This window comes from Siniperca chuatsi, linkage group LG7 (genome assembly GCF_020085105.1).
Source record: "Siniperca chuatsi isolate FFG_IHB_CAS linkage group LG7, ASM2008510v1, whole genome shotgun sequence".
Classification (NCBI taxonomy): domain Eukaryota; kingdom Metazoa; phylum Chordata; class Actinopteri; order Centrarchiformes; family Sinipercidae; genus Siniperca; species Siniperca chuatsi.
Genome location: NC_058048.1, coordinates 26,253,532 through 26,276,367, shown reverse-complemented (window position 1 = coordinate 26,276,367; position 22,836 = coordinate 26,253,532). Strand labels below are relative to the sequence as shown.

At 39.8% G+C, this 22,836-nt stretch overlaps 1 protein-coding gene across 4 annotated transcripts in view; it reads right to left on the bottom strand.

Annotated features, from left to right (window-relative positions):
- Nucleotides 1-22,836, bottom strand: part of nectin1b (nectin cell adhesion molecule 1b) — a 142,540-nt gene that overhangs the window by 10,371 nt on the left and 109,333 nt on the right. Inside the window, exons 6-10 of one of the 4 annotated variants that reach the window (XM_044201472.1) lie at nt 19,874-20,021; nt 18,289-18,357; nt 11,606-11,699; nt 5,627-5,728; nt 1,217-1,329 (exon numbers count right to left, since the gene is read on the bottom strand). In XM_044201472.1, coding sequence (XP_044057407.1) covers nt 1,217-1,329; nt 5,627-5,728; nt 11,606-11,699; nt 18,289-18,357; nt 19,874-20,021 — 526 coding nt within the window. Of the gene's footprint in view, nt 1-1,142; nt 1,330-5,626; nt 5,729-11,605; nt 11,700-18,288; nt 18,358-19,873; nt 20,022-22,836 lie in introns of all 4 variants that reach the window. The other 3 variants (XM_044201471.1, XM_044201469.1, XM_044201470.1) reach the window with 3 other exon arrangements.

The window sequence follows — 22,836 nt, the reverse complement described above, 5'->3', positions numbered from 1 at the left end:
TTATAGATTTGGTTTTTGAAGGCTTTATATTCAATAATGTATTTTACATCTACATTTACTTCCCCTGGATGAAACTGTCTCAAATGAGAAGAGAATTGCTGCTACAGTGTTTCAATAACAAACACTTTGCAGTGCGCATGTCTCAACAATTGCCTCAAGAAAGCATCTTGAATTGCCTGGAGAATTACCTGCCTTAGGAATTGCCATAGAAACCAGCCTAACCAGTCTAGCAACATGGTGATTTGTGCCCCCTTATATCCCACTTTGCTGTATGTGTATAATGAAGATTTCAAGTGGTGCAGAGGACTGTATTTGTGTGTGATGGAAGGATTTCTTCCAGCTCTTTCCTGTGGGGTTCAGATGAGACATTAGAGCAGCATCTTGTAGATGAGAGCTTGTTTTGCCCCACTACCAATCAGGGTTGTCAACTGTGGTATAATCACTTGAGAAACACATTTTGTTTGGGACTGTTCAGAAAAATATTTTACATGAGATACCTTCAATATTTTTACACTGTCATTGTTGTTAAGAATGAGCATAAATTAAAAACACCCTAAAGCACAGCTAAATATTCTAACTATAAATGCAAGGAAAGCGATTCAACATTCCTCTAAGATGTTCATGCAAAAGACTCATGCAGCTAAATCTCCCATATTACTGACATTAGGGAATGTTAAATGTTTACATGGCAGACACCATCTCTACAGATTTCTCATGCATACAAAGACTGAAAGACGAAAAAAGGATGAAGTGTTACAAAAGAAAGTTTAAAATCGTTGTTTTGTTTGCCAGTGAGTCATATTTTATATGACATTTTCTGAAATTAATAGAGCACTTTCAGTAAATGGTTGATCTTATGATCACCCGCAATAATGTGCAGACTAGATTTAGGTTTTCTCTGTCTCTGTTGCGCCAAAGTACTGTACGCCTCCGCCACAAGTGCTATACTGTGTAGAAATAATAAATAGATAGAAAATATTTCTGCCTCAATCAAACTTTCTGCAGAGCAGCGAGGGGGAAATCAAAAGACGGCCAAGACTAAAGAAGAGGGTAGACAAGGGAACCATGTGGAGCATATAAACGGAGGCCAGTGCATGTGAAAGGGGGATGAACGGAGGGAAGGAGTGCATCAGTCTGTGTACCTTGAGGCCAAAGTCTGAGGGGAAAGGCCTATAATGGCATGCGCTAGTGTGAGCTAGGCTGGATGGTTGCATACTCGACAAGATCCCCAGGGCCAGTGTGAGCAGAGCATCGTGGGCTGGGAGAGGAGGCCAAAGCTGCAGTATCCAGCTCCGCATACTGGACATCACAGTCCTTGTGGCCAGAGTTCTGGAGACAAGAGAGGTGAAAGGCGTGTGAGGAGTGAGGCAGCCAAAAATATGAGAGAGTGAGAAAGACAGATGGACAGACTGACTGAGAGAGAGAGAGAGAGAGAGAGAGAGAGAGAGGGAGAGAGAGATGAGAAAAGATATTGATTGAAGATCTTATGGTCATGGGGGCATTTTGAGTTTGTGAGCAGTGGTGTTAGAGGACGGCAAAGAAAAACGTGAAAGCATGGAACATGTAAATAAAATGTCAGATTGTGACAAAGAAGCTGACAAAAAGATGGAAATGCTACACAGAAAACCCATAACAGTTAAACAGAAATGAATATAAGACCATAAATAAAAAGGTTAGATATGAAAAAGGACTTCAGACTTTGTTTACATGCACATAATGACACCTATTATTTTGATTCAGAAAATAGTTAAGTGTTTACATGTGCAACAGAAAGATGCTTTTATTCAATTACAATGGGCTTATTTTAGATTCTGTTGCTTTTGCGTGCACTTCTCAGACATTTTGCAGTGCTCAGAGTTAATGGGCATGACGAGTGCATTTAAACAATTATTATTATTATGGTGAATGCATGTCCACACAACCTTTCAAAAAACTAAAACTATGAAGTAATTTATTGTTCTGATCACGGTGTGAATCATTGATTATGCCTGTAACCACAGCTACTGTGCAGTACATGGAGGTATTTACACAACCTGTGAGCACATACATGGAGATGCTGGAAAGGTTTAATACTGGAATATCAGTGTGCATGTAAAGACAGAGAGGCCTTCATTTAACCAGAATCTGACCACTGTGCAAAAACACAAGTCCAATGATTGACTGACTGATTGACTTGATGAGCAACTAGCCAAGTGGATGACATTAATGGGGTAATCAATAAATGACTATGAAAGCTTTCAGCGCTGTTTAGCCAATTTGAATTTTTTTTTTCTCAGATTGTTGTCTTCTGCTCTAGAAAGGAGACTCACAGGCACTGGGTCAATAACAATCTGAAAAATTATGAATAGACACTCACTGACAAGACAAGGCTATGCATAACTGTAGAAAATACACTGTAATTTACAGTAATAACTAAAAAGGAAATGTTGACAGGGGTTTGAAAGACAAAATAAAATAGACAACAAGGTAAGAGAACAACATTAAAACAAACAAGGTTTGATTTCCTCTGCCCCTTTTCTTCCTTAAGGTGATTATGATTGACATTTATTTTTATTTTATTTAGTCATAGAACTGAAAAATGGATTATTCTGTGTTTATTTGTTTTGAATAAACTGACCAAAGATGGATGTTAACATGGTTATGGAGTAACATGTCTTTTTGTGAAAGGCAAAACAGAGAGGGACGAATGGGAATCAGACTGCAGTGATGTTTGTATTACAGACAAACTAGAATTAGAGGTGAATGATGACAGGAATCAAAAGATAATGGACAAATCTTCCATTTCACCAGCTATGTTTTCAGGAGTAAAAACTACAGAATCTACTTTGCTGCTATTTATTTTATTTATTTAGAGTAAAAACGACTGCACGAGAAAGTCAGTGATTGGATCAAATGGTGTCTCTCCTTTTAGTCTGTCTTCTTGTTCCTAGTAACGATCAATGGAGTAAAAGAGAGAGGGAGTTATGACAAACTCAATGCAAAGCAGAGATGTCAGCTATCCTGTATCTACCTAAACAGCATCTCAGGATGAACTGTGAGGGGGTGTAATGGGGAGGAAATGCAATGGGAAGATACCTGTTGTCCCCCCATTGCATCACTGTACCTTATTTCCACCTGAGAAAGGATTACATAGAAAAGATTGAATCTTTTACAGAATTTCACATTAATAATTTAAATCTACTGTGCAATCTCTCCACCACTGCATATTTCCCCAGCACTCACACCCTGCACTCGCTGGGTATTTAAATATCTGGAATATTTGTCATGACCAGAGTGCAATCAGGGGGAAAATTACAGCCACATCGCATTCAAAATTGGCAGATAGTGTTATGCCCCTAGAGAATCATCATTAGTAACACTCGACGCTCAGCAGTCAATGCATGTCTCTCACAAATAGTGTTTTGAAAACCTCCCTGATACCCTATTCGTCTAAAGAACAGCCCCAAACTTCAATTTAAGTGGAATGTTATCAGAGATAAGAAATAAATCTAAGAAAAATCTACCCTCTGTGTCCAAGGATTATCAGAATTAAACATCCGGTTCCTTTGAGCATAGAATTGAAGATGATAGTTTAATATCCTTGAATAACTACACAGAAAATCAAAATCAATTTGTCCGGGGAAAAGAGTGATAGTAATTGAGTTATCTCTGCAAGTTTGGTGAGAAAAGAGGAGTAATTTAAAAAGCACACCATAAATGCAAAACAGCAACTTTTAAAAGCTTGGCTGACAAGCTAATATATAAAAATGCAAAGCATGCAGTTAATCAAGCGCATCTGTAAAGCACAACAGCTATGGAACATAGTTTTCCAATTTTAGCTGATGTTTAAGAGGAAGAATGGTCGGAGTTGTGTGCATCAAGTAAAGAAAAATTAATTTTACTAAACACAGCAGACAGCAGTTAGCATTAAGCCAGTTGAAATTATTCAACAAACAAGTATTTCTGAAAATAAATATGAAACACACTATACACTGTAATGTCAATCCTATACACTGTAACAAAAGCCGTTTTGTTGTTGTTTTTTGTCTCTTCTGATCGCTTGTTCTAATATAAAATTGACTTAACAGAGGTTGAGGAAAGAGAGTTTGATAAACTTAAAGAATAAGGCTGGTGATATTCTATATTGTTCTTTATTGTCAACAAATCTCATGAAAATACCAAAACCACAGTATGTGTTAGTCCGTCTCTCAATACTCTCTGACTTCCCAACCCCGTCTGTGGCTCTCAGCTCCAAGTCAATCACGTCTGTGGTAATGAAGGAGCATGTCACACAGTGCAGTGGGGTGGCTCACTGATGTGTTTTTAACAGTTTCTGGACATTAATGGAGCTCTATGGCACAGAGGAATAAGACTAATCTCACTTTGGATACACAAACCAAACTTGTTAGCAGTCAGTTCATTGGTGGCTTTGGCCTTTTCATGGGGTTTGTTGACAATAAGTAAAATATAGACTATTACCAGACTTATCCTCTCAAGACTTACTGAGATAACTCCGGAGATGGTTTTGAATGCGTTATTTAGAAATGTTTTGTTGGATTGAATTGAAACTGACAAATGCATCTAATTACACTGACTGACTAAAAAAAGATAAGATGATTTCACTAAACTAATCAGGAGATTTTACAGTGTATGGAGGTACAAGGTGTTGATAGCAATGAAATGCTGGAATCCAGATTAACACCCACATGTTATTGTCATCAGTTTCTGCACCAACAGCAGATGTTTGTTTGTTACAGGCAACATGAAGCTTCTTACCTTTATTAACAATGCAGGTAGCAACTGTATTACTAATTTAAAGCCAGTTGTTCCTGTTTGCCACTGCACTGTATGGTTGCTACAGCAAGAGTTCACATTTACCACTGTGAGACATAGCTGAAAGGATGTTCTTCTGCTCGCACACACAACACACACAGGCTGACACAAGTCCAAAAGAGTTTTATTTTCTTTAACTCAAAGCCGAGACTCCAGCCAAAGCAAATAAAGCCCCCAAAACACTCAAGCATCTGTGCCACTGAGGGAGGCTCACCACAGTTAGCAGAGGCATCTAATACAACGAGACAAATACTTCATAGTCAACAGTTAACAGTCAGGGGCGATGATGTACTGTAGAGCATCACACTGCAATTTATCTGCCCACGGCTGCCATGCAAACACACAAGTAATTATGACAGATTAGAGGAAGTGGAGGCAGAGGGCAGAGGGCAGAGCAGGTGGGGGGTGTTGGTGTCAGAACGTGAAATAATCCACACACACACACACACACACAGAGGACGTCGGCCAGCCCAGGTTTAGATAGAAGGTGAGTGGCGCTGATGTAGATGATGAGATAAGGAGCTTAGTCAAAGCACCCAATGGATTTACTGGTCAGCTTGTTAGAAAGGCTCCAGTCCACTTTTAACACCAGAAAAGCAAAGAAGGAAGCAGCTACATTAAAGATCCTCAGTGACATTCAGGAAGCATCACAGCACTGCATTTAATTTAGAAATCAATTCTCAAACACCTCCAAGGATAATGGCACAGAAAGTTCGCCCTGTCACCAGCAATTACTACCAGCCAAAGACAGTGGCTGTGGATGACCAGTTCATAGAGAAGCTCCTTTGAACCCGCTCATGGTATCACTACTCACCGGCTTATCAGTGAAGGGGGTCGACTCAGAGGGCGCCATGTCGTAATAAGGAGGCTGAAGAGGAAGCTTCTGCATTTCCTCCTCCTTGTCGAGATGAACCACCTACAGGAAACGCAGAGAACTCAAAATAAGCTCCACAACTTCACAAACCAATTTCAAGGTCAACCAATTTATACCGGAGCTGCTCTACAATCCTCACCAAGGTTAACTTTGCAATTAGCCCATCATTGAAAACTACTACCTTTGTTACATACACATTAGTTCAGAGCTACAGCACTTCCGCAGCAGAATATTATGTTGAAAATGTTTTGGCTTCATTTGCTCACATTTGTTTTTCAGTGGTAAAACAAGATCTGAAATCTGACAAGGAATACAGCTTGGCAGCAGTTTGAACTTTAGCTGCTCTGCTGAACTCCATATGCGCATCAAAGTTATTTTGTCAAATTAATCACTTGCATATCATACAAAGGTATGATGCAAACTTCTGAAATAGTGGAGCCAAAGCAACTGTAAAGCTGCAAAAGCTAGCTGTGCTACACAGCCTCTGAAGGAAAGAACTTCAGGGACTTTAATTCATACATGAAGGTGTCATGTGATTACAGAACAGATACGCTGCAGATTAATTACAGCTCGGCAGACACAGGTTGTCAATATAAGGATGAAGCTCCTTGAAACCACCTTTATATGTTAATGTTATATGTGAAATAATATCTTAAAATCCTATTTTGGTGTTTACTTTACATGTTTCTTTTAAATGGTTTCTCAACTGAAATGTTTAAATTTGGACTCATTCACCAGATTTTCTACAATTGTGCCTTGGCTTTGTCATATTACAGAGGAATATCTGCTCAGTGCTCAAGGATTTGAAACTGGACTGCAGATCGTCTGAGACGTAGAAATTAATCTCAAAAACGAAAAAAAAACTCTGAGTCTTTCATGTGTCAAATGTTTGTTATATACTCTGTAAAAAACTAAACGATGTGTGTAGAAAAGATACATGGGATACTACAATAAACAGGAGGTCTTAACCTTTTATTTGTATATTTAAAAAACATTGTGAATTCAAAGCAGAAATGACGTCAACTTCATACTGCTAATTAGATTAGCAGAGGATTATGTTCAAAGATGACAATATACAATATAATACATTATAAAATAATGTTGCTACATTATTTAATGGACTTTTGTGTGCATTGTAGTATTGAAACCAGTGTTTGAATCGCGGGAACTCAAATTTCATAATGAGGAGGTGATGGCTTTTTGTTTTGTATAAATGTCTATCTTACAGCTAAAGCTGTTATTCCTACAGTGATGACAGAAGGACCTTTTTAAGGAACATTCAGGGGGATTCATTCATGTCAAAGGAGAGCAGAGCAACATTAAAAAAGAAATGAAAGGTGAAGATGATGGAACCAATCCTATTTCACTCTATATACACTATATATCTCAAAACAACATGAGTCACACCATGAAACTACACTTACACAATTTTAGCAATATTTTGCATGAGGCATGAAAATAAAACAACATTCGTGATAGCTACCTTTTTTTTTTTTTTTTTTAACCGTTCAGCAGACTAATTGGGAGCTAAGCCATATATCTAAGGTTCTCAAGAACGGGGGCAAAGTGCTCCTCTATAGTTTTCCTTCAACAGGTCTCAAACTTTCCTCACAGCGTGCTCCTAATTGATCTTTTAAACTCTGTCATAATCACAATGCAATGTTTGGCGGTGCTGACAGAAAAGTGCCTTTAAGGGTTTTTAAGGTGAGATAATTACAACAGGCCCTAGACCTTTCATGACATGAAGGAATTACTTTATTTTCTAATGGCAATTGAACACCCTCATTAAACATTTGTCAGACCTGCGCATTGCACAATGAAAAGGAATAAAAGTGAATGAAAAAAATGAAAGTCGACCAGAACAATTAAGTTATCAACGTAATAAATGTGCAATTCATATAAGAGATGTTGAACAATGTGTTTCCTCTCCACACCTCAGTGCTGTTTAAATTAAGGGATCAAAAGGCTGCCAAATTCTGTTTGATCCCCATTTTTCTTACACTCAAAAATAGCTGTTGAATGCCAGTCCACATGCACTTGGTCGGTGTGAGCTTTTCCATTCATATTACATCAAAAGGTGAAGAATTTAATAGCTGAGTTGTCGAACGTTGAGCTGAGCGCCAGACTTCATATGCAATTAGCTGGAGGAAATGTTTGTTCGGAGCATAAAGACATCGGCCTCCTGGATAGTTGTCGTCTGTTTGGCTCTGAGAGTCCATTTCACAGCAACATACACCAAGTGTTTGTGATGTAGCGAGCGCAGATGTTGATACAGTGGCTGCGTTGCCAGTTGTGCTCTGTGCATTGGGCAATGATAAAACCATAATGCTGCCAATTTTTTCAGGCCAGCCGAGTCACCTAGCAACCCATCCTGATATAAAGCTGTAATAACTTTTTCAGGTTCCAGTTTCAATAATAGGATATACTGCATTAGCCATTACCTATCTGGGTCTGAGTGCTCCTTTATTTGTTATCCAAACTTTTTCCTAAAATTGGATTTTCATTAATGTTCAGTGTGTTTTGGACTGAGGGCTGTGGTCAGAGCCGAGCTGAGGGTCTCGCAGCCACAGCAATAACAAAGAAAACAGGAAGAAAAGAATATTTAAATTTAATTGAATTATCCTTTCTTTATTTTAAACAATTCACTATTCCATATACATTACGATAACAAATTTGTCATGAAAGACTATGACCACATGGGCCAACAGTTACTCTCTTGAGTGACTGAGCAAACCCCGGTATTGTAACTGTGTGTCTTCTTACTCTTCAAACAAAGTAAGAAAATGAAGTCTAGCAAAGCTAAACCTGCAGCAGTTCAAAAATATAGTGAACAGTAAATAGAACTGTGTTATTATTACACATTATTAGATCAACATCTGTAGAGCTGCCAGGCTTTACAGATGCTGATTATCTCAGTGCCATTTTAAGAAACAGCTCATCAAGATGATTGACAGGTTTTGGCAGGAACTTTTCCAGCTGAAGGGAGGAAGGTGAGACTAAAGAAACTGTTTTCTGGTTTATGATTTAAAGTTATAGCTCAGATTATCTCTTAACAATTTATCTTTATTTCCGATCATTTGGAATCTGCTCTGTCATTGAAACAGATGTTGAATGAATGTTGAAGGTGCAGCCATTGTTACGTCATGACCTGCTGTGCCATTAAAGCCATAAATACTAAGAAACCTCATAGCTTGAACCGCAAAAATGTTTTGGTTTTAATAAAATTAAACATATTTTGTTCTGCACATGCCTACAGTGAAGCTTATTGTCTATGCATCGGTGATTGTTGCTTATTCATGCATACTTTACCCATCATGTCATGAAACTGCTGTGATATTTTTTCCTGTGCTTACTTTTATTTTTCCAGATGCAAGCATTCTGGGCGTGCAGCTTCTTTTAAAGCAACTGCAGCCATAAAGTCGAACGCATTAAATCCCGTTAAGTGTCTGTAACAGCCTCATCTTTCTACTAATCACCAGTGTGCCTGGCATTAGGTGAATTACTCAAGCACTCCTCTGCTGTAGCTGTGTAGGGAGGAGAGCACATTACTTTCCCTTCTTTCCTTTACTTTCTTTGCCCAGATGTCCAGGAGTTTGACCTTGGAGCTATAAAGAGCATCATAAAGTTGGATTTAAAATCTCAGCAGTGCTGATACACGGTGACCAACTTGACGTTTAGGTGAATCTTCAATTATTCAGATTCTAATAATTCTTTTTTTCCACTTTATCTCCCCAATTTGGAATGGCCAATTATTTTGTACCGCAGTCCTTGAATGAGCAGCAACACTGAAGGTCTCAGTAAGCTTACTGCGACCTCTGTGGACTGTACCCAGCCATTGATGTGTACATGCTATTGCACTTGTTTGTTTGTGCTATAGACAAATCTACAGCAAGCACACTGGAAAGCCACTGGGAAGAAACATCTGGGGATTCCTTTATACAGTACTGATTTGGTGTTATTTTATATAGTCTAATACAATATAAAGATTGCGTTCTCATCCAAGCTTAACAAAACAATATTGATCTGTGGGGCCACCAGCTGATTAAAACAGACCAGGAGCCAATCATCAAAGGAGCTGTGCAGAGATGGTGCGACCATGGAAAGTGATGTTTCCAATTTCGAGAGAGGGGCTTGGGAATATTTTCTGCCCCAATTCAAGAGGCAGGTCAGGTTTGTGGTTAAGCGGCAGTTTTGAAATTTTGGTGGTACACAAGTAGACTGGTGCAAAAGGAATGCAGCTGCCTTAACTTCACTGTAGAGAGCCATGTGTGACTGTTTTCTACTAACAGGAAATTATTTTATATTCCCGCCATGCAAAGGCGACTTTAGAATGACACTGCCAATTAAACGAAGCAAAGAGACAGTAAAATGTTTTGTTCTAAAAAAGCAGCTGTTATTTTGTATTTTCAGAGTTCCCAGAGCTGTTTCACCACCATCCACAATTAGTAAAAAAAGTTTTGCCCAACTGTGAGCACACTCAAAGATCAACCATATTTAGTATGCTGTCTGTTTTGAGTATACTCAGTTCTGTCACTTTTCCAGTGTGAACACACAAACCTGCTTAGAATTAGTATGTATGGACTCTGGGACATGTCGATAGCGTTGCCTGCTTCTTTCAACCTGCCAGGAAGGAACTTCACCAGGAGGGCGTAACATGTGTGGTGTTCATGCAGCCGCCCCCAACCGCTGCATGTTTGTAAATCAAAGCGGTGCCAGTGCCGAGGATTGAACACAGGTCTCTGCAGTGGTGGCGAGTGTTTTGCCTCTTTGGCCCAGATCAGTGATCAGAGAAAACTGTTATATCAGTAGATTATCCTCACTAATTCACTCAATGTTGACATTTCAGTTTGTCTCTGATTAATAATAAAACTGCTCATTATGAAAACATTCTCAGGGTTAAAAAAATAAAAACCAAACACTACTGTGAAATGAAGCTATTCATCAGACTCGAGTGGTACTTTATAATATTTACCACTCATCTAATAATGCCCGAATACAATAGAAAGACATAATGCATAATATGCAGCATATATGTGTCCACAGGGGCTGACTATAATGCCAGCTAAATAAATAAATTACTAATGATTACTTATTAAGAGGGAAATTAATTAGTGTCAGATGGGTAATTATGCTACATGTTACTGGCTTCACTTGGAGACATTTCTACATATTCAGGCACTCTCAACTAATTGTACTTGGATTGGATTGTTGAAGGAACTCAAGGAACTGTGACAAGCGCCAATCCAGAGAAGAGTATAAGAAACACTAAGAAATACTGTACAACATGAGAAAAAAATAGCCTCCTGTCACTAAACTGACATTTTACTGTATCCCCATGAATACCATTCGAACACCAACCATGATGTCCAACTGATAGCGTGTACAACACTTTTCAAGAAAACGCCTATAGGGGACTATATATATATATATATATATATATATATATATATATATATATATATATATATATATATATATAATGTAAACTTGAAAATGAAAATGTAATTCCATATTATAATTTTCATTGAAATATGGACATAGAACACCCATACGAGCATTTGAAAATGAAAATGAAAATTGGATTATTGCATTTTAATTACTTATATAACACATACATATGTGGAAAATTATAATGCTATTGTGGAATTACATTTTCATTTTCAAGTTAAGATTATCATTTTAATATGGTCCCCTATGGGCTTCCATACATATAGCTGTTATGAATGTAATTGTGCATGTTCGGACTTGGTTTTTGTACACTTTTTAAATATATTTGGGCTTAAATTGGCAACATTTCACTAAAATGTGAGAAAGTGGCAGAAATTTGAGACAGAAATCTGGAAAGCTCTCAGAATTTGTGTCGGATCAGCCAGAGAGAACAAGAATAAGAGAAGAGCAGGAGAAGGAGAAAGATCTTACCTGGATGTCATCGGATGTCAAGTGTCCCTTCATATCACTGTTCTTCTTTTTGGGCGGGGGAGGGGCTGGTTTGTGGGCGGGTGGGAGGTCGGTCCTGTTAAGAGAGTGAAAAAATAACATGACACTCAGCACAATAAGGGATCGCCACCCTTTATGTCCCTCACCTTCTACAGCACTCTATAATGAGAAGTCCTGCCTGCACTTGCCTTTTTCACTCTTTCCTTGGATTTTGATAGATCTCGTGTTGGTGGCTTTGTTGCGGCGGCAGCCATTCCCCCTGCCCTTTCAAAGGCTCTCGCTGGAGAGACACTGTGCTAATGAGAGTGGGCTGTAATTGGACACTGAGGTGAGGAGATGGGGATGGAGGGGGTATAGGGGGCAGGGAGAAGGGCATGTGTGAGTCAAGTCCTCAGGGTGGATTGAGCCTCAGCCAGAGTGCCAGGTGGACACCCTGCCTACTGTGCAGCGACTGTTTGTTTGACATGTGGTCCTGAGCTGTGACTCAGAGTGCTCAGCAGGCAGCTTCCTCACTCCACCTTTCCCTGGATCCCTGGTACTAACAAACCCTAATCCCAAGACGCTCACCCCGCCCCTCTGTTGACACACCTGGGGAAGAACAAAGCCTCAACAACTGAAACACCTGTGTTCATTTACATGCCGCCATTAACAGAACAGTAAACAACTATTTTCTTCAAATCAACAATGAAATTTTCACTGACGATAAAGGCCACTCCGGCACACAGTCGTTGATACGATAATAAAAAGGAAAATTAAATTGTGGACAGGAAAGACAGCAGTAATTGAAAGCTTGATGCTGAAATTGTTTGAAGTATATCCGGATAATTATTTCAGACAAGGAAGCAGAAGGGTTGTTGCTACGAAATCATTACAAAGAAAAACCCCTTCCCTCAAACATGCTGGCAGTCAGATGTCATCTGCCGTATTCTGACATGATATCAGGAGTGATCAAAGATAATGAAGTGGAGCACAGACACTGAGCTGTGTACCTACATGCATTATCTCCGGCTCCTCCCGCCTCCCATTTGCACTGGTTCACGTCCTTATTGAATAACATGACCTTTCCACAAGGCCAAGCCGGCGTTTTAATGTGCAGAAAATTTGTGCATGAGTGCACCTCTTAACTCTTTCTTTCACGCTCATTATTTCCAGTCCGTATCACCTTGTCTCCAGACAGAGCTGCCGTGCCACTGCCAGATTCATGTGGCACCCTCTTCTGCCTGTCTGCAGCACAGAGGCACAGCAAACGCTCAGAAAGGCAGCGTGCAGCACACTCTCGTCTACAATAACCTCTTCCATCGCAGAGCCTTCAGAGGGGAAGCATCCATTTTCTCTGAGACAGATAATTATGAGTCTTGTGGAAATGCGGTTTCCGCAGGTACAGCAGTGGGCTCATTATAAAGTATTGTAATCCGTTGCTTATGATTGACTGGATTCTGATACAGGTGAGAACTTTGAAAAAAGCTGTGACAGCCGACAAGATCATTTGCTTTCAAGAAATGTATGAGACAAAATGTAATTTTCAGCCTGTGTCTGCCCTGTGCGTACACTGAGACACCAAATTATGACATTTCTTCAATTTGCTGAAACAAAGAGCTGATGAATATCTCACTGACCTAATTGGCATTCCATTAAAAAGAAATGCGGCATCACCCAACATTTGAAACAATATTTACTGTTTTAAGACAAATCAGTTGCACATCTTCGTGTTGGAACAGATGTATTGAAGCAGGATGAAATCATACCATGTTTATGTATGATGCAGCATTTGCATTCAGATCCTGCTGTATTTTTCACCTTACATTTGTTCCCATAGGACCCCTGATGATTGCATTTCATTGCACATTATGTGAAGGAGCCTGTTCAAATAGGTAGTGTGTTGGGGCCCCATATGCAGAGTGGGTTTATTAAATCTGACCAAACATGAAGAAACTCCCTCGTCTCATGACTACCACCCCACAGCAACCACTTTTTCCCTGTCATTCCTCCCTTTCTTGATTGAATTCAGGTACATTTGTAATCAAGTAACGCACAAGCAGCAGCCTCAGGAGGCCGTCAGTGTATAGACTGTCACTACTGGTTGAAACAATAGCAGGAAAACAGCGAATAGTAGCATCAGTGTTTGATGAAGCGGCGTGTATGTACATAGAGTATGTGTGTGCTCAGTTACTCAAGCTGTGTCCCAATTCCATACTACAGACTAATACTATGAAGTACTAACCTTTAAAATAGGCTGTTTCTGTGAGAATACGGGACATTATTGTACTTTACTGTCTTGTACGGGCAGGAAGTATTAAAAGAAGGCGTGCGCCAACGTCAAACAAACTGTGATGTTGGAAAATTACTGCTAATTAAAATTATGAAAGGGAGAGCTAAATGTTTTTCCAAAGATTTAATACTTCATGTTCTGTTTTTGGAGATGCTCCTGAAGCTGTCTCAACTGTATCCACAATTTGTTTTCATTTTTCCAGCTCTTCCCTTTCCTGTGAGTATTGAACTGTGGGACTATGGTGTCCATCAACAGCACATCCAGAAACCAAGCAAATTCAGCAGGCAAGCTGACATCTTTGAGTTTACATACAGGATAATTGCAGTTTATTCCAACTTGGGTCTGATTTGAAACAAGTGGTCAGATGATCAGAAATAGATCACAGATTATGTAAACCACCTAAAATATTGTTATTTATCCCTCATTTCATAGGAAATCTGTGTGTGATCACAACAATGGCAAGTACGGTAGGTCAAAACTGAACCAGGAAGTCAGTCTGTAAACTGCGATGAATGTTTACAACGGACAGTTTGGTAAATCACTCAAACATTCTTTAGTACGCATGTGGACATCTTTGAGTATTAGATTAGATTAGGTCAGATTCAACTTTATTGCCATTACACATGTACAAGTACAAGGCAATGAAATGGAGTTTAGGTCTAACCAGAAGTGCAATAAGCAAGTGCAGGATATAAAGTGTGTGCATAAATGCAGGATAGAGGAGTATTATGAAAATATTTACAAGTGGTACTATACTTGTTTTGCCACTTCTCCAGCGTGAGCACATGCTCAGACCTATCTTAGAATTAGCATTTAGCATTTGGGATGTATGTGACAAACTAACTGAAGCTGGATTGAAATGTAAATGTAAGTTTTTATTGTTTGAATAATTCATTACAGTGGTGGCTGTGGAGTCATTAAGTGAATGTTTGCTTGACAGGTGAATGCATTTTTCTTCACAATACTACTGTACAACGGCTAGCTCCAGCTAAATAATTAAATGACTTCTTTCCATATATTCCTTCTTGCTTCTTGTGAATGTTATTGTTTAATATATGCAGCCTTTCTTGTTCTAACTTTTCTGAGGGACCAACTGTGGAGATGTAATCTTTTCACTGGCCGATATTGCCACTGGGGATGAAAAAGATGTTACGTACAAGACAGAATCAACCTAAATATAGAGTAAGTACGAGCTAAAGTGAGGGTTGATGGGCTGTGTAACATTAAATATTTATTCTGGTTGTTTTCTGCTATGATATATAGCAGAAATAAAATATTCAGAACTTCAAATTTGTGTATAATATTCTGCATTTTCACCCCTGATGCATTACAATCTAACTAACTCTGCGGTTTGCGCTTGATATTTGCTCAATGCATCTTAAGTCAGATGCAGCACGATGACGTTCATCTCAGCTTGACCACTTCAAGTGCATCTCAGTTGTGCAATTACACACAGAGACTTCCTCAGAGCCTGTGATGCAGGCAGCATGTGGGCGTTGGCTTTGTGAGACGCAGACACTAATGAAAGCTGACAAGCACCACAAGCCTGTGGGGAGCAGAAAGCACTGGGCAGGGAACCATAAACTACATTCAAGTTTGCACTGTTTCCTACTCAGACATCCACCTTGAAGACCTCGCTCCTCCTCGCTCTGTTGGCTACAAAAGGCTCAGGGCAGCTTAAGGGGAGATTTAAGGGAGATAGCGAGGAGAAAACATAACTAATCCTTAAACTGAGAAGAGTAATCTGTGAGGGGAGATTTACAGCAAAGAAAATGACTTTTACAATGCACTCACAAAAAAAGTGACATTTCTATTAGAAATTTTCGCAACAATGAGGCAGTTTTTGAGCCGTAGATAATCAGAGTTAAGACGTGTGACAGTTAGAGAACAGTCTTGCTGTCCGCTGCATTTGAAAGAAAGCGGTGTTGCTTATCCAGAAGCGTTTGGATTAAAGAGCCGCCATATGACCACAGCCCCGCTCGTGGAAAACAATGTGAAGTGTTTGAGCTGATCCTCTTTGCTCTCATTGATTTCTGTTGATCACAATCTTATTTGGCAATTTAAATGCTAATGATACTTTTAATTGCAAGATGGGATAAATGTGATTTGATCTTTAGGAGGCAATTACTTTCATGCTTTGTCTCGCTCCGATCTTTTCAAAAGGCGGACAACAATTACTCTGCAGAGCTCAGCTTTTTTTTCTTTTCTCACAATAGAAGAAAGAACAAAACAAAGAATGAAACAAAATGACTTCTGTTTTTGTTCTTTGACAAGTTTATCAAAAACTATTTCTGTTGTTGGAGGAAGATTTAACTTTACAATTATACACATATGGCCAGTTTCCACCTTAGGCATTGATACTAGATTACATACACTGCTATACAAACGAACATGAAAATAAAGGTGATTGTTATAGACAGTTGCACTGCATGTATAACATTCTGTACAGAGAAACCAAGCACCATATTTACTCATAAACAACAACAGTGAAAGATTCGACTTCACACCTAGTACAGTAACAGTACATGTTGAATGACTCAGAAAGACAAGAAAGACAATCCTACTTTGGTTACAGCTTAAAGCTAGAAGGTGTCCAACAATGAATGACCATTTATCACATTTTAAAGGTCTCCGCACAGCAATGGTGAAAAGCACTGGTGACCGGTTTATAAACCAAAGGGTAGACATGAGCAAATCATATCTCTATGAATAACTTCTCCCAGTGTCATCAAATTGTGCCACTAAAGAAGACATCTATTTTTATAACTGCAACATCCCATTTTTTTCATTTTGACTTCACTGTAGAGTTCATCAACAATTTCAAGTGTCCTCCAATATCAAAATGGTTCTACATTTCAGTGCTGGAAAACTATTTCTAGTCCCTATAGTGGAGGAATTTGTACTTACGCTTGAGAAAAAAAAAGTGTCAGTGTTGTTTGGTCATCCTTTTACATTCTGCATGTGATTCTTTTCAGATATTGTGGTAAATATGGCCAGGAATTTGGCATCAAAGTGATTTATACCAGTGAGTATTTGCAACTGTGTCAACACCAGCTGCACGTCAGGAACACTAGCGAGTGAATTCATTTTGCAGGGGGAACCGCGCCACGATTGGCAGTGCTTTTCAGCATTTTGGAGGTCATACATCACGCTCGGGCAAAAGACAGAGCGATGAACACATTATTCTGAGAACATCGCTTTTGACAATGCCCATCTATTTTGATAATCAGTTGACTATTGTGCCAGTGCAGCCTCTAAAGGGCCAGTGATTTATTAGGATTGACCAATTTTGAGTCACATCATGTGCTGCTTTGTGAGGGCAAACAGAGGCGTGACTGGCGGTGCAGTCAGGCATGTTATCAAATGCCCAGGCTTGATTAACGGCTCATCAACATGCAGAATTAAACAGTCTGGCTAAATGCTTCCCCTTTACCCTGACATCAGACACTCATATAAAACTATGAATCTCTTGCATTGGTTCTCTACATTAAAATAAACCCCACACATTCACTTGCAACTTATCTGTATTCACATAATTAGACATTTAAAAAACAAGTGAACAGTTTCTTCGTAAGACACTGAACATGTTTGATGACAAGCCACAGGAAAATGGACACAAATATTCATCTGGACAATTAAAGCTTTGAATCACATTTCGCTACATAAAGCATAACGTGCCGAGCTACAAGTAGGAAACAATAACAACAGTTACACAGCACTGACACGACTATAACTCTTGTCATGCATATTTGACGACAATCATGCACACAAAAGGAGAGGAAAGAGCAAGAGGCGGAGGAGGGAGGTTGCACAATGTGGTCTGTTAACAAAGACATTATCAGTGAGTTTTAGCTTATGCAAAACAAAGTTTATAAGCTTACAGATTTCCGTCTGATTAACAATTTGATATGTATGTTCAATCTCGTCAAAAAGTGTTCTGTTCTGTCCAAGCTCCCTGGATCTGATAAACTCTAGCTGGATATTTTATCTTAAGACTTTTAATTAAGTTTGATTTATCTTGGCACTGTTTCGAGCTTAATTTTCATTCATAGTTGTTTATCAAACTGCATAGCCATTGATGGAGCTGGATGTTTGTATTTTTTTTTTGTCATGCACCAAATAGAGACGTTTGAATTTCACTTCAAACGTCTCAATTTGTTGAGTGTTATCAAAAGAAAAATAGAAATTTCTTATATTCAAAGTTTTTCAGACGTCAGGTCCAGTGTGAATGTCTAGTAAATGATCGTGTCGATGAACGTTTGCTGCTTTCAGCGCTCACAATGGTGTGCTCAAGTATGTCACTTGCAGGCCACCATTACATGCAGGCAACAGAATAGAGGATCCGGGAGGACAGGGTTCAGTGGGGGATAGACTGGGGTCAGGTGCCTCTACTTTCCTTGTGGGGGACTCTGGCTTCTCTGGAGCCTGTGTCACACAACTATCAGCAACAGCAGCAACAGCAATGCTGAGGGAGGGGAGTGGGAAACAGAGAGCAGTTACTTTGGCATCAGAGTGAGAAAGAAAGATAGATTAGCAGGAAGTAAGAAAGAGACAGAAAGCAATGGGAGAGGTAAGAGTCTGTGTGCTTCATTTGTCTTAAAAAGCTTTCCTGAGAGGTAGAAGCAGTGTGGTTTCTGGGTCTCCGCGGGCTCAGCGGTGAACCTGCAGCAGCCGCAGAGCGCCAAGACGAGCAGCCGACAGAGTCGCGGAGGCCAAAAACCTGGCACAGCATCTCGTCGATGCTTGATGTTAGCATCACTGCTTTGAATATCAAATCAATTACAAGATTCTGGAGGGGGACCTCTAAAATAAGCATTGTAATCTCATCATGTGAGTTGATTAAAGGCTCAGTTGAACCCTCAGCCAGATTCTGCACACCCCCAACCTCAGTTGTTTTGGTAATATTCCCAGGGAGGAAGATAGCCAACCCCTGCGCACAGCAGCATCATTCCCATGGGGATGTGGTTTGCATCTTGTATATCCAGTATAGCCAAGAGCATCATGGAAACCCTGACAACCATTGAGCTATCTGTCGTGGCCAGGTGTTTTAGACAAAGGCAATTAGTGGGATTCAGCTTGAAAGCTTGTTTCCTTCTTCGTTGAAAACAGATTTCTTACAGTTCTCACTAAACAGATGGCAGAGACTTTTATCACCTTCGGAATAACACAACTATATTTTAGATTTTCACAGCTCTGTTGCTTGCGGTTCTCTCAGCTGCATCCTCTGCAACTTCTGTTTTCCCCTTTGTGTATGGGCAGCAGCTGGCAGTGTTCAAAATTGTCATGGCCCCTGGTTTGCAGACAGAACAAAATTACCTGGTTGGCCGGAGGAAGGGAGGCAGAAGTAAATAAAGTCCTTAAATCTGTCTTTAACAGCAATCTGCCTGGCGTAATTGATACAACGAATGGAACTGTAATTTTTTAACTGAAATGACCTACCAACATTGCTTTTGGAGGGTTCAGACTTGAACTACCACCTCAGCGTCAGATTTGATAGAAGTAGATCAATATTTGATTCATATTTGGTGGTGAAGCTTTCCCAAGAAGAAACTGCAGCACATACTCCTGCAATCAGTCCTGATTAAAAGAGCAGTGGTTCAATGAGAAATGGGCTCACTATAGCCCACATTGCAATCAAGCAACCACTTAGCTACAGCTTCATTGACAATCAGAGATTCTATTTGTAATAGTAAACAAAGATAAACTTGCATTTTTTAAAAGTCTGGGTGCAATTTGATTATTTTTTATGAAGTGACCTATAGGAAAGGAAATTATCGGCTCTCAGAATAGAATGAATGACAAAGAGGCAGTGACATGTCTGCAGTGTGTTCTTCTGTCTCTGAACACATTAACTCTCCCCCCAAAAAAGTGTTTTGTCCTTTTCAAAGTATTTCTCTCTCGTGGGCTGACAAGAGTGCACACCTAATCTTACCACCTGTCCAGCCCCCTGCAATATTCTCTGGCAGAGGCTCGGTACTCACAGGTCATTATCTGTCTCTGTGCGGGTCTTCTGCTGCCGCCGATGGACCATGAAAACAGTAACAGCCACGCCAATGATGAGTCCAATGGCAACGACACCTCCAAGGATCCCGATAACACCACCTGGAGGACCCTGTGGCAGTGGCTTCTCTGCAGACAAGAGGAGAAATAACAGTGTCAGGATAGATGCTCTTTGAGTAATTGATGCTGCTGGGTTGAACTTGAAAAAAAAAAAATATAACAGCAGCGAGGACAAAGAAACACTAATGTTACATCTCAATGATGTCTTCCTGAAGCAACATGAGATTTTCCATGTCCATGGCAGGAAAGCTTTTTGCAATAAATCACAGAAATTCTGGACATACTTCAGGAACTGGTTAAAAATATTTTAAAATGAAAGCAGCAATGCATCCAAAAATAAGACAAAAACAATAGACTAGTGTAAAAGGAAAATCTTTACAAGCCATTTGACACATCATTTGCCAGGCTTGAGGCTTTCTGTCATAAAACACATCCAAGCACTATTTTCATAGACATATTTCAGGATGAGACCATTGTCCTGCTCGTCCTGGCTCTGCATGAATACCACGCTGTTGTGGTCACTCAGCAGCTGCTGCTGCATTTCTGATGTGTACTCCATCAACTGTTCAAAAGGAGCCTAAATTGCCTCGGATTTGAAAGTGAACCCGAATGCACTCTTAAGAGCACGGCAAAGCTATTATATTTCAGAGTCCTTGCCAGCAGGGGGTAATGAATGCAAAAATATATTTCCAGCATTGCAGAGAAAGAATGTGTGTGGTTGCCAAAGTAAAACAATTTACCTAATTCTGTTGAGAACAACACATGGAAAAGTTAGTCTACAACTGACTCAACTGACTCAAGTCAGTAAACATTGCAGATTGTTGATGTTACCCTCTCCACTCTGTGCTGAATACTTCAGTTCCCCCTCTGTTGATAAAGCCAAGGCTATTAACTTTAAAAAGGCACATGGATTTCAGTGGAAAACTGACTTTCAAGACATTGATGCAACCTATTTTTTAAGAGCTGCACCGGGCTACGGTCATCTCCTAAACTTAATTTTTGGAAGTGTCTTTGAGAGTTTTCGGAGTGACTGTCAAAAGCAATCTGTGACCAGAGAACAGCTGAAGCTGGAAGAAATATTGGAAATGAAATACTTTTTGATGCCTGCATATAATTGTTTTAGCTCTATACGTTGCAAGAAATGGGACATGCTTTGAAATCATCGCCTTTTCTTTGCATAAGAGCCTGCTGATTTTATGCTTTTCTGATTTCAACAATTAATCATCCTGTATGAGATCAGAATACATCAAAATGTAATTCATCTGTTGTCAGGCAGATAAAAAGCTAAATTACTGCAGGTCCCATGTGAACCTCTTCCACTGTGTCCCAACTGATATCAGTTATTACTAAAATAGGACAGTCATCTCTTTTCAGAAGCATAATGAAGCTTTTCTTCTGAAGGCAAACAGCTCTGGCATCTGTTTTCTTTGACAAGAGCAGTTAGAGATGTCCTTTTTAAGACAGGCCAGGGACCAATCAATGGCTGTGAGGCTGTTGTGATGGGATACTGCAAATTCTCACCATCTTCCACTTTGAAAAGGAAAGCCTATCTCCTGCCCTCATGATGTCTCCATTATTATCTGGCCGTCCCTCCCGGTAGTGACAGGACAAGGCCTTGCTCCCAGGGGGCCTCTTTTCAACAGCCCCTGTCTGCTTGCTTGATTCACTGCCCATAATGATGGATACACAGAGGACTACTTCACATACAGCCACACAATAGCAGGCACGTTACCACACCTTGTACCCAACACCCGCTGCCTCAAAGTCAGCATTCACGTATCGTGTCCATCAGATTGTTGTGTCATGCCGTGGTTGTTGCTGTAATGCTCTAATTTTCTGTCGTCTGGTACTTAAAAGTCACATTATGTCAAATGTACACACCAAGAGAAAGTAAATAGGTTTTCTTGTGACCGCATACACTTCTTTCTTGTGATGCATTTCAATAAAAAGGCTGTGGAGCAGCTTTGAAGACAGGGCGTATGTGATCTTGCTGTAGCATGGCAACAGATAAGCTAGAACTCCAACTGTTGGCTCATCACGCTACATAGTGAAAGCCAGTGGGCTGAATTTCATGGCCGTAATGCAAATGCCAGACACAATAGTCGTATAGTTGTATAACACTAACACACAGAGGAGTGGACTGGATCAGAATGCAATTTCCCTGTTGTGGAGCCTTAGGCACTCAGCACACAGGATTTAGACTGTCACCTCCTAATACATAAAGGTAGGGTGAGACATCTGGCGTGCAGTCTGAGTGCTTTGTCTGCTTTTTATATAGCTGGAGAATCATCAAAAATTAAAGCTGTTTTGGCTAAATGATTTTGCAAAATGTTAATGTCGTTAGTGTGGATAGCAGGGAATGTTGTGGACGGTGTAGCAAAATGATTTGCAATGCATGCACTGTTACTCGACACTGTGTACGATAATGCTGAGCTAGGATAATTTTATCACAAAAGCGAGCGCTACCCTCTACAGAAGGCAAGCCCTTCTACAGCATGTGCAGCCAACAACACACCTTCAAATTCAATTAGTCCAAGTAAGATAGTGTAACTGTACCAGATAACTGGTGCCTGATGATTCAATTACTGCAGGAAATGTATTTTCAAGGACATGAATTGCTGTGAATTTGGAACCATTCTATTAAATAAAAGTTCCAGTTCCTAACCCAGCCACACAACACATGGATTGTTGATGGCATTAATAAACCCAGAGTTTAAAAAAGGAAACAATTTTCAAAAAAAAAGCAGTTCAGTCAGGACTACTTTAGTCAAGGAAACATTTTATTTGAAGTTAGATTTGGCTCTGTTCTGGGAAAGCAGCAGCAAGACCCCCAAAACGACCATACCAGGAAAACCTGCCTGGCCTTCCGTGCGCCCTCCATGGA